This window comes from Apteryx mantelli, chromosome 4 (assembly GCF_036417845.1).
Source record: "Apteryx mantelli isolate bAptMan1 chromosome 4, bAptMan1.hap1, whole genome shotgun sequence".
Classification (NCBI taxonomy): domain Eukaryota; kingdom Metazoa; phylum Chordata; class Aves; order Apterygiformes; family Apterygidae; genus Apteryx; species Apteryx mantelli.
In genome coordinates, this window is record NC_089981.1 from 59,308,346 (window position 1) to 59,319,640 (window position 11,295).

Consider the following 11,295-nt stretch of genomic DNA (forward strand, 5'->3'; position numbering starts at 1 on the left):
TTTTTAGCATAAAAATAGTTTCTAAATGAAGACCATTTATTGTATATCACTGATCTATTTATCACTTTCTTACTATATTTCTGTTAAGGGAAGTGAGAGTGGAAGCACTGTTTTTGAGTTCTTGGCTTCTAATACTCTTGTGTTGCTTTTAAATTTCTTGAAGTTAATCAGGGGCCTGAAATTTTCTTTGCATTAAGATGACTTTTTTTTTCCAAGAGTGCAATTTTGGAAGTTGAGCAGTTACTGAGTATATTGCATAAAATTGTGTTTTCCACATCTTTAAAGATATTTATGGGAAAATAGCATTATCTGGGTCTTTCAGTTTGCAAGCAGGTTTGGTTTTGTGTCAGAAATGCCCTTGTTTCTATGAAAATTTACTCAGATTTGCCTAAGTTACAAACTTTTGAAAAGCTTAAATTTTAGATACATGGTCAAGAGATTTGCTAGAATTTAAAGCAAAAAATAGCCCCAAATCTTGTCTACATAGTGTATGGTCAAGGCTGCTTTATTCTCACTATATATTGAGTTCCTTCAGCGTTCTTGCATATGACCATACTGTACATTAACTTCTTCTGGAAAAATCACATTTTGAAAGTTACTTTAAAAGCTTTAATATGCCTGCCACATTTCATTGGTCTTCCTGTTTTAATGACGTTAAAATCAGATAGAGATACAACTGTAATATCTCAGATTGGTTTAGCAGTATACCTAGAAAGAGATAAGGAAAAGGGGAAATTGCTTCGATCTCATCATTTGAACAACATTCTTGGCACTACAAAAGCAAGTTTTTACACTATTTTAGTTAACCATGTTTTTAAAGAAGTACAAAGAATATATGGACATGGCAGTTCTGAATTTTGGCAATAGCTGGATTTTCACACTGGAGCTTAACTATGTCTCACACTTTCTGGCTGTTCAGACCTGGGCTATTTGCATCCACTGATCCATCTTTGCCTCTTTAATAAGATATGCCTATACTTTAGTTAGCTAGCTTTTCCCTGGTCAGTTGTGCATCCTCTTCTGAGCTACCCAAGTCCAGCAAGTTTAATGATAGGTTTTACTCTTTACTGCATTGGTTATGACAGAAATGTAGGTATGCCTAGTATTAATAATAAGGCATTAATCATATGTAATAGGGAGATAAGTAATAGTAAAACAGAAAGTAATCAACATGCAGGTAATCCTGCCTCTTCTTAAACTTTACTTTATAGATAATGTATGTCATGATTGTTAGGCAGAAAATTTGCTTTCTGTTAACAAACCAAGAAATTGATGTTTTCAGGGCTAAGGGGGATTGTTGTGCTTATATGCAAGACTTGGAAAAGATACGCTGTGCAGGACAGCACTGTCAACAGAGCTGTAGTCTCCTTCACCTGCTATCCAGCCCCACCATTCTAGTAAATCTGCCTGTATGAAAGAAAAATGTCAACAAGTTTGAAAAGACCTTTTAACCAATTTTATATAGTCAACCAGTAGAGGTCACTCAAAAATGCTCAATATGGAAAACTGAAATTAAAAGCTACTGGTCACTTAGAGTTGGTGAAAACTGAAACCAAAAAAATTCTGATAAACACTAACTTCCTCAGCCTACAAGTTTAGGAATTGGTTTGGAAAAGTTTGTAAGTCATACGCTTTATTTTTGTTGACTTGATACTGTCAAATTGCACTTAGTAGAGAACAGCCTAGATCACTTGGATAATTTGGAGAAAACATTGACCTTCTCACTTGAAAAAGCAGAGATTGAGGCAGTCCTTCAGACAGAGGCCTCGTCTTTCACTGCCATGTCAGACACTAGAATTCATGACCCAAAAATGGATATCCTATTTATCAAGTCTTAGGAGACCAGGGAAGCCCTAAAGAATAGTTCTCTCAACCTATAGGAAAATTTTCCCTTTCAGCTAATAGAAGAAAGCCAGAGAGTCATTGTGAAATATGTTTAGGCTTGCTTTTGGATTAACAAAAGTGTATCTGGAAAAGGACAGTGTGTAGATTTACACCTGTGTGGCCTCTGTTCTTCTGATGTTTGAGGTCCTTTCCATTCTCAGAATGGACAGCCGTTGCCCTGCTGGCAAAAGACGTGGCAGAGAGATTTTTAAGGTTTTTTTTTTTTTTCCAACACAGAAGAAAATCTCCTTTTTAATTCACTGAATTTTACTAGCTAACCACAGTGGTCAGTGTATGAAATGTACACACAGATAAAGGTTTACACTTTTATGCAAAATTAAAACATTATTCAGAAGTCATGCTAACTGAGTGTAAATAAATTTAAATTATATTGCTGCTTTTTATATTTAGCATAAAGTAATATACTAAAGGTAAAACTTGTGCCACAGCCGTTCACAAATATTACTGTGTCAGTTAAAAATTTGAAATTATTCAGAGTAGTATTCTGTGCATAACTAATGCACAGTTGTCTTTAAATCACTCTGTGTGTTACTCAAGTGCTTGTCCCTGCTGCTTGTTTTGTCTGAAGGACAACTACTAGGAAGGCCAAATAAGTCCACAGTTGTGGTTTCAAAGTTTTTCATAAGCAGGAACAGAAAGAACAACTCTTAGAGGCAAAAAATACCATCCTGTGTTTTTTTTTAACCATCCTGTAAATCAAGAAGAATTATTTCTGCTATACAGAACCATCAAAACACAAAGATCCTGCATGTAGCACACAAATGAAATCAGCTTAACTCCTGCATGCAATTTATCCATAAACTAAACTTCACAGTACCTGGCTGAAAATGTAGTATAGAAACAGATGAAAGCCAACTAGCTGTCAGAAGCGGTTACTAAGACGCTTTGTTTTTCATCTATAATAACTGGCAAAAATCTTGCATGTTGCCAGTAAAAATATTGGATATGTCTCAATGTTTTGCATGAAGAAAAAAATTTTGTGTAATTTAGACAGTTCTTGTAGAACTTGCTTCTTCACAAACGTAATTTTGTTTTAATAATAGTCATAAATCATGAAATGAAAAGGATAAGTTTCATAATAGTAGCAGATTTTGATCTATGCTGCATTTAGCTTTCATTGCCATAAAACTGTTTTGTTTTTCAATATTAAATCAATAGGAGATCACTGTAACCTGGAAAATTTTAACATTCATAACTAACCACATGATATTCCTCTAAAGCTGGTGACACATTAATTTTTTCTTTTTCTGCCTGTTCCCTTTCTGCTGGGATTTATTATGCAACCAATATATTTTTTGGAAAGTTCATAATAGTGGATTTTAGATGAACCAGAAACAAAGAGTCACTTCAATAGCACCCTTTGTGGCTCTAACTTTTGTGGAAGAACTATTGTTTGTACTGTACTGGTTCAGTTATATATAAGCATTATAAATATATGTGGACATCACAACTAATTTTGTATGATATAACTTCATGCAAACTTCATACTTCATGGAAAATTGCATTGGTCTGAATTGTGTTTAATATATAAGCAAGCATTTGTAAGCTGAGATTATGATTAAAAGCATATTTTTTAATAGGAGACAGATGACTACAGGTATTTTGACCCCAAGATGCTCCGAGGTAGTGACAGGTGAGTTTACCATGAAATTTGCTTTTTTCCTTCTGCTACATGAAATGGATAATTTAAGAAATTCATTTTTATTTTATATACTGACTGCACAAGATATTTAATTGTTAATGCTAAGTCAAGGAAGTTGATGTTGAAGAAATTTACAGTTAGAACCTGGATCAACCAGTTACGTTTTTGTAATACTGCACAAAAACTTTTGTTCCAATGATTGAACATACCGCTAAAATCTACATCTGTGGAGACACAGGAATATGTACTAATATTTAGCAGTAATAAAAATTAGAAGTTTTTACAGTAATACTAATTGTTTTTTTGAAACTGTGCATTCATTATTAAACTGAAGTCATTTGATGGTGCACCAAAACTTTTCTATCAAATTTCAGTTAAAATTTTAATTTGAATACATTCTTTTTTTAGTAATTCTTTTGTTAGTAACTTTGCTAAAAATAATTAAAAATTGAGTGCGTTTGCTTTTGTAGACAGATGCACATTTTATATTCATGTACATATGAAAGGGATATAATTTATGTTGCCACTAAAAAGAGAGGAAAATAACTTTATAAATTTTTAGTAGACTTATTATTATAACTTTTGCTTCTGTGAGTAATACCCATGGTTGATAAGCTCACCTCTAATATTCTAGAAAAGAAGATGATGTTTCATTTTAATGTATCTTTCTAATAATTTCCATCTGAGCTGTGGGAGAATAATCAGCTCATTTAATTGCAGAAGTTTATTATTGGACTAATAGTTACAATATTTGCATATTGCATATTTACAATAGCAAAAGTGGTAATGAAAAACAAATTCCATAGAATGTCTTATTTGAAAGTATTACTTCAGCCTTTATAACTTCAAAAATTAAGCAGATTTTGAAAGCATTAAAGAAAAAAATGACAGTATGTTTTATTTTAATTGCATCTTTTGTTGTGTTTCATTCTCCTTTTGTAGTATTTTAGACCTAGTATTTTGTCTGAGAGCAAAGATTTTTGTTTTATTAAAGACAATTCTTTTTACATAAATGTGTATTTTTACCCATTATATGTGTTGCTTCTGTTAGTTTAACCAATTTAATGATATCATCTACAGCAGTTCATAAATGTGTCATTCTGTGTGACTGTAATAATTACTACAGGAAGAAGGTTTTAAATTTTGGTTTGAGGTTTGTTTTTTAAATGAACTCAAGTTATATTCCTGCACCTTTTTTAACCTTTCTCGATTGGAGAGCCCCTACGCTGGAAGTGCAGAAATTAGCTAGCCTGGTTTTCTTGTAACTTTTCAAGACTTTATAGTAGTAGTTCACAGACAATACATGTTGAAAACCCATGTCCTAGAAAAAATATTGGGAATCTGTTTTAATAGCATATTTAAGTTAACGGTATGCAATGTACTTTTTATTTAAACTTCATTATATAATGCTAAAATATGGATTGTTTGAACAGATTTATGGAGGCTTACCTGCCAAAGGTCACTTCATCGGAATTATACCCTACACTTGATGTATCCATTATAAATTATACTGGTGGGATACGAAATGTGTCTTTTTCCATTCTGTAGTTGGGTTTTCAACAGAATAGACTGATAGGCACCATTACTTTATCAAAATCAAGTGTCCAGGATCAGCTTTTAAGACTTCTAATGCAGAAGTCATTGACTTTTTTTTGCTTTCACAGTTACTATTATTTTTAGTGCATTCCATGCAGTTTGAATACGTAGTTACATAAATATAATGGTCGTTAAACCGAGCACTAAGTCATTAAACCAAATCTGCATGTCAGATGTATTTAGTTTTCTCATAGAGACGAGATGCTTGGAGGGCTGTATGTTGATGTGTGTCTTGTTCATGTGACAAGATTTGTCACAGCCACTAATAATACAGCTTTAATATATATCATCCATTGCATGGTTATTTTAAAGATTTCAGATTGCCTTAAATCAAATTTGAGCATGACAACAAAACTCTAGTATAGCCATAGAGACATTTGTCTAATTTTCCCATCTAGACGGTAGCACAAATATTCATAGATTATCCAAAAAGGTAGGTTAACTGGCTTGACAAAATATTCCTAGTTTAAAATATCAGTATTCAGCAGAATAATTAATGCAAGAATATTTAAAAAGTGTTGCTTAAGAGGACTCATTTTGTTCTAACCTACTCCTTCCAGGCATTTCTGCCTTATTTTTAAATAAAGTGGGGATCACATTACTCTAATTCGGACTTAGCAAACCAACACCTTTATATCCCATGCAGAGCCTATGTAAAGCATAAACAGGGCTTGCCATCTGAAAGGATGACCCGAAATATGTGTGGATTTGTCATATCATATTCAAATAAGGAGAGAATTAGGCTAGCAATTCTGCATACGTGGGGTTTGTAGCATTCACAACACATTCAAAACAACATATTTAAAGATAGCCATTGCCTCTTAAAAGCTATTTTTCGTCGTACACTGGGAGCTATGTCACATGAACTCATATTGGTCGCTTCAGGGATTGGGAAAAACTTCTTGGAATAAGAGAAAAGATAAGCTGGAAGGGGAAATATGGTGCTTTGTTTTAGGATCTAAGATGGATTAAACTAGCCTGGGTCTGCAGGCCAGTACAAGGCAGCAAGTAGTGTGAGCCTGCGAGCCAAAGGAAGGAGAGCAGGTTGCTGCTTCAGAGCATTCCTGTTCCTTTGTTCCTTTTCCTTTCCTCTCCCGTATGCCAGGTGGTGCAGGAGGCGAGGTTTCCCTCCCTCACCGGCTACCTGCCCATGGCTAACCATGTCATCAGATGGAGAGGAGGCAGCTGTACCACTCAGACTGTAACTTGCCACTTCCTGTTTAAATCATTTTACTCCTGATGTTGTTGCTGTGAAACCTGACGCTGGAGCACACAGACAGCTGCTGCCTGTAGGAATTGTTTAGATTTTGAAACACGAATAAGTTTGCAGGCAGGGCAGGCACTGGGAGCTGCCGGGTTAGCAAGGGAAGGTTCCGGTAGGGAGGATTCCTAAGTGTCACGAACCATGATTTTTATGTATGAACTTAACTAATGGTGATGAGGTTTTTAGCTAACATCTCCGTCACTGTATTTGTGCTCAAGCTCCACAAAAGTGTTGTAAAGCTCATGATTCAAAGGACAGCTTTAAAACGGAAGTAGAAGAATTCCTATTTACTCATGTATTCATTCCGGTAGGGTGAATGATTTTATATAATAAATCATTTACTTAAGATGAACACAGAAAGGCAATTACTGCTCTATTTTAAGTCCTTGCCTAATATTATATAGCATTCCATAAACATGATGTGTATATGATAACTTATTTTGTGTATTTATATCAGTGTCAAATAAGATTCAAGTTAAATTGTTTATTTTTCTTATAGTTCAATTCCAAGAAACAAAAATCCATTCCAGGAGGTAAGTCATGTAGAAATTATTTTTTCAGTGTTCATATATTAAAAAAAAAAAAACAAAAAAAATTTTTTTCCCTAAAGTACCAGTCATTTTTAATGATCATGATTAAGAAAATTAGAAGTTTCTGTTTGCAAAAACCACTTAGTCTAATTACATCTAGCATTAGTTGTACTTAGCACTTGCTCTGAAGTAATCTTTTCATCTTCAAAGGACTGTGAAAGCATTAACTAATCCTGGAGAAAAATAGAAAATGCTTCTGGAGGCAAGTACAGGAATTTAATAATACTGATTGCAGCATTATTGCTCCAAGTATGGTACTCGGATTTAAAACTCCCATTGTTATAGTAGACTTTTATAATATTCTCTAAATTTCATCCTTTGCATGTCCTTAAACAGTCAATCATTGATATAAGTGATTGTACTTTAGACAGTCTCTGTAATTTAAGAAAAAAAAACCTGCAATTGTTATCATTTCCTCCCTTTCCATTTAAGATAAATTTTATGCTGGTAATTGTCATTATTTTTGGAAATAGTAGCAGTCTTACCTCAACCTACTACCAAGTTTCAGATGCAAAATGTTTGCCTTGTCAGTGTCTTTTATTTCTCTTGAAATGTCTTAATTATCCTCTTGAAGAAAAGAATATACCATGAGGCATCATGTATGACTAACAGAAGGTCATAGCAGCTGTGACAGTATTAACAAAGCTGTTACTATACAAAATTCATATAAGGTAGTCAAACAATTACAAAAGTATTTTGTTTCCCAAATTAATTCTTAATGGTCCACAAAAATATTTTTAACTGTTCTTTTGGACACTGGAGACATCTGCACATGAAAAAAGTAACATGTTGAAACTGCATAAATTTCCAAAATTTCTTATTAGAAAAAAGTGACATATTAGAAGCTCTCTGCTTGCCCCTTTGTATACCTGCAAAATTTTTCTATCACCATATTTCAGGTAGGAAGCCAGTACTGGTTCCAGTCCTTCTTAGAATGAAACATGATTGATCAGGATGACTGTTGCTCTATGTTTAATGATTTAGTATATATTTTACTACTGAAATGTTAAGATTTAATTGCATATTCTGAATATCTGTCTGTTGCATTTTAGGCAATAGTATTTGTAGTCGGAGGAGGCAACTATATTGAATATCAAAATCTTGTTGACTACATAAAGGTACGTACACTTTTGACAGTTATATTGTGTAACACACTGATAGCAACCAATTTTAGCAGACTTTCTGTAACATATTTAGAAGACTGCTTCTGTGAAGTTAACATCTTTATTATATGTGCAATCAGGGAAAAAATACATAAGAAAACGTCAGTAGGAAATCAGGATTTTTAATTTTGCTCGTGTTGCACTTTTGAATTGAGTTAAACAGAATTCTGCCTTATTTTGTCTTTTATAATTTACTACTATGCATCAGGTTTTATTTTGGCAGAAAGGGCATTAAGTTTCAGTCATTACCTGTGCTAGACAGCACAGTTTAGCCCAAGAAATTTAGATCCAACATAATTTTTCAGTCAAAACATATCAGACTTTGAAGAGTACTAAGGTTATTTTATTTGAGATGTTAAGGGGTTTAAACTTGTCTCCAGTAATTATATAGCTATAATTCCCTTTGTATAAGTGTTCTAAGTAACACTGAAAGTGTTTTTATTTAAAATTACCCTTCTAGAAGAATATGTATGACACACTGCAAGCGTACATGAATGTATTTTAGCTACTTGGAAGGCAACAATCCCATTTCACAATTATTTCTGTCTTTTAAAAATGTATTTGGTACTATGGAGAAACAAATGATATTCAGTCATACTGCTGAAAATGGGACCTGTCAAAATACCAGTTTAGATCAAAAACTGAGCTTTTCAGGTGCAAGGATACAAACAGAAAGCACCCCCACCTCAGCTGGCCTGAAATGTGGGAAGACCCAAGCTCAAGACCCTGCTTAGGGAAAAGAATAGCATATTATCAGAAATCACTCAAATTTAAGAAAAGGTGAAGACAAACCAGGACTGCCAGCTCCCCAGTTAGCATGCAAGCACCAACAGTGGACTGTTAGCATCTCCTCCTCTTACTTTCTGCTGAAACAGCAAAATTCATAGCATTTATGAAACAGAAACACTTTGTGAAGGCTTATGTTCCTTTTTCGTTCTTTAATAAGTACAGTTTTACCTTCCTGCCAGAAAAACTAGCAGTCTTTGCAGATAGGCTCATTCTAGGCTGTTTTTGTCTTGCCAGTTCTCCTGACCGCTTCTCGTTTGTTAGTCATGAACACAGAGCTAGAAGGGTTCTCCTTTTCTAATCACAGAAGGCTAAGTAATATGGAAAAATGCAAAATAATTTAACAGTGAAACTGTTTAATTTGATTTCTCAAGACTATCCCTGAACTTTGAGGAACGATGGTATTAATAGCTCAACACTGGAAATAAACTTAGTTTGAAACTATGTATTACTTGTACTAATTTTCACTTTCAAAATGCTAATGTAGCACTTTGGCAGCCTTTTTACTGTCAGGCATTCACTGCAAGCTAGGGTTATTATGTATCTAACTGAATTAATCATAACATTCTGTTTCAAAATCCTTTTACAAAAAATGCTGCTTCTAACTTCACCATAGTACAGAAATGCATTACAGATAGAGGGTTTTTGGTTCTATCACAACAGTAGTAGTAAATATGCCATTCCTATTCTTACAGCAATGTCCAGTTAGTTTAGGGGGCAGAGGTTTGGCTGTTTTTTGTGGGAGGCAACAGAGGGGATGACCTTCCCAATAAAGTTGTTACCCTCCCTCCCCCACTGTGCCATTCATAGATACATCAAAGAATTTAGGATTCCAGGGGGTTTAAATGTGTAAAATGCTTCATTTTTTTCTACTTTTTTTTTCTGCCTCTGGTCTCTTGTTTTCTGTTTCAGTTTCATTACAGGGTTTTTTCCTGGTGGACAAATTATTATTCTTTTCCTGGCCAACAATGTAGGACTTTATAGAGATTTTTTTTTTTTTGGTGTACAATTAGTTTTAAACTAATTTAGCACTTTTGCTAACTCTGTTAAAAACTTGATTTCTTCCCATTTTTGTCTTTTCTTAGGGTAAACAAGGCAAACACGTGCTCTATGGCTGCAGTGAACTCTTTAATGCTATGCAGTTTATAAAACAGGTAGGTAGGTTACCTTTGGTAACACCTCGGTAATTTTTATTACTTATGTAACTATATTTTGAGTTATATAGTTCTTGGCACTCTCTACAAATAGCAAGTCTTTTCAGGTTATTCTAACAACTTAGATAGAGGGAGCTCAAAGTTGTCCATACCTATTAAAATCAGTCTTTTAATGCTGTTAATGAAGTTCTCATTGCCATTACTTCTCCATGCCTCTTTCCAATACAGATGCAAAATACAAATTATTCATGTTTGGTCAGCAACTAATAGTCCTTCAGTGCCTGTCACCATCTATGCTTTTACTTCCTATTAACATGAGAATAAATTCATTCTTATTCAGAACTACATTTTACAGCACTAAACTCATTCTTGTTGCACCTGAAAGAGACAAAACAAATGGTACATATCAGATTACAGCTCTTCAGTCAGTTTAATTAACTTTTTCATTCCTCAGAGACTGGCTGTGTGTACTGGACTTTTACCACCTACATTTATTCATATTTTATGATTTTAAAGAAGTTCAGATCCCTTCCTGTGAGTGTATGCCTTAAATATTTTCTCTATTACTACCATGCTTTTGGTTGCAAGAAACAACCAAACATTGTAGGACAGAAAAAGTTTACTCTATGAACTGGTTATTAGTTTGACTGAATGAATAAGATTAGCAACCTAATGTTATTTTTTGTCTCTTCCTCTTTAGTTGTCCCAACTTGGCCAGAAATAAGACTGAAACACCATTACCTGGGTGGTGGCCTGACAAAAAAGGATTGTTACAACACTCGTATCTTCATATCTATAACTTTGTCATTACATTAAAACTTAAACCGTTCCATTAATTTGATATATTTTTTAAAATATCTATACTTAATATAGTGTATAACAACATTTCAGAAATAAACCTTAAAACATGCTATATTTTTGGTGGGGGTCAATTTCACATTATTACTTTCTAAATGCAGTACTAGCTATGGCATATGACAGAGCTATCTGCACAGTTTAGCATTTTCAGGGTCTTGTATATAATTTTTTTTAGAGTAAATAAAAACAATAGTTTGAAGAAAAGTCAACTGTGTTTTTAGGAGACATGTTCTTATTGAAAGGGAGGCTATCTTTATTTAACAAAATGGAAAAGGACAACTGCATTTTAGGACCACAGATAACAGCCTTAGTGTGACAGAACTACTACTTCTAGTTG

The 11,295-nt window shown here is 33.8% G+C and overlaps 1 protein-coding gene across 4 annotated transcripts in view; it reads left to right on the forward strand.

Moving 5' to 3' along the window:
* The window catches only part of SCFD1 (sec1 family domain containing 1), a 57,564-nt gene extending 46,549 nt beyond the window's left edge, over positions 1-11,015 (forward strand). For 3 of the 4 annotated variants that reach the window (XM_067296677.1, XM_067296678.1, XM_013940469.2), the window contains 5 exons: positions 3,486-3,538; positions 6,907-6,940; positions 8,050-8,115; positions 10,032-10,100; positions 10,801-11,015. In XM_067296677.1, the coding sequence (XP_067152778.1) occupies positions 3,486-3,538; positions 6,907-6,940; positions 8,050-8,115; positions 10,032-10,100; positions 10,801-10,824 (246 nt within the window). In that variant the 3' untranslated portion in view covers positions 10,825-11,015. Of the gene's footprint in view, positions 1-3,485; positions 3,539-6,906; positions 6,941-7,147; positions 7,200-8,049; positions 8,116-10,031; positions 10,101-10,800 lie in introns of those variants that run through there. The other variant, XR_010884177.1, reaches the window with a different exon arrangement.
* Positions 11,016-11,295: the final 280 nt, after the last annotated feature.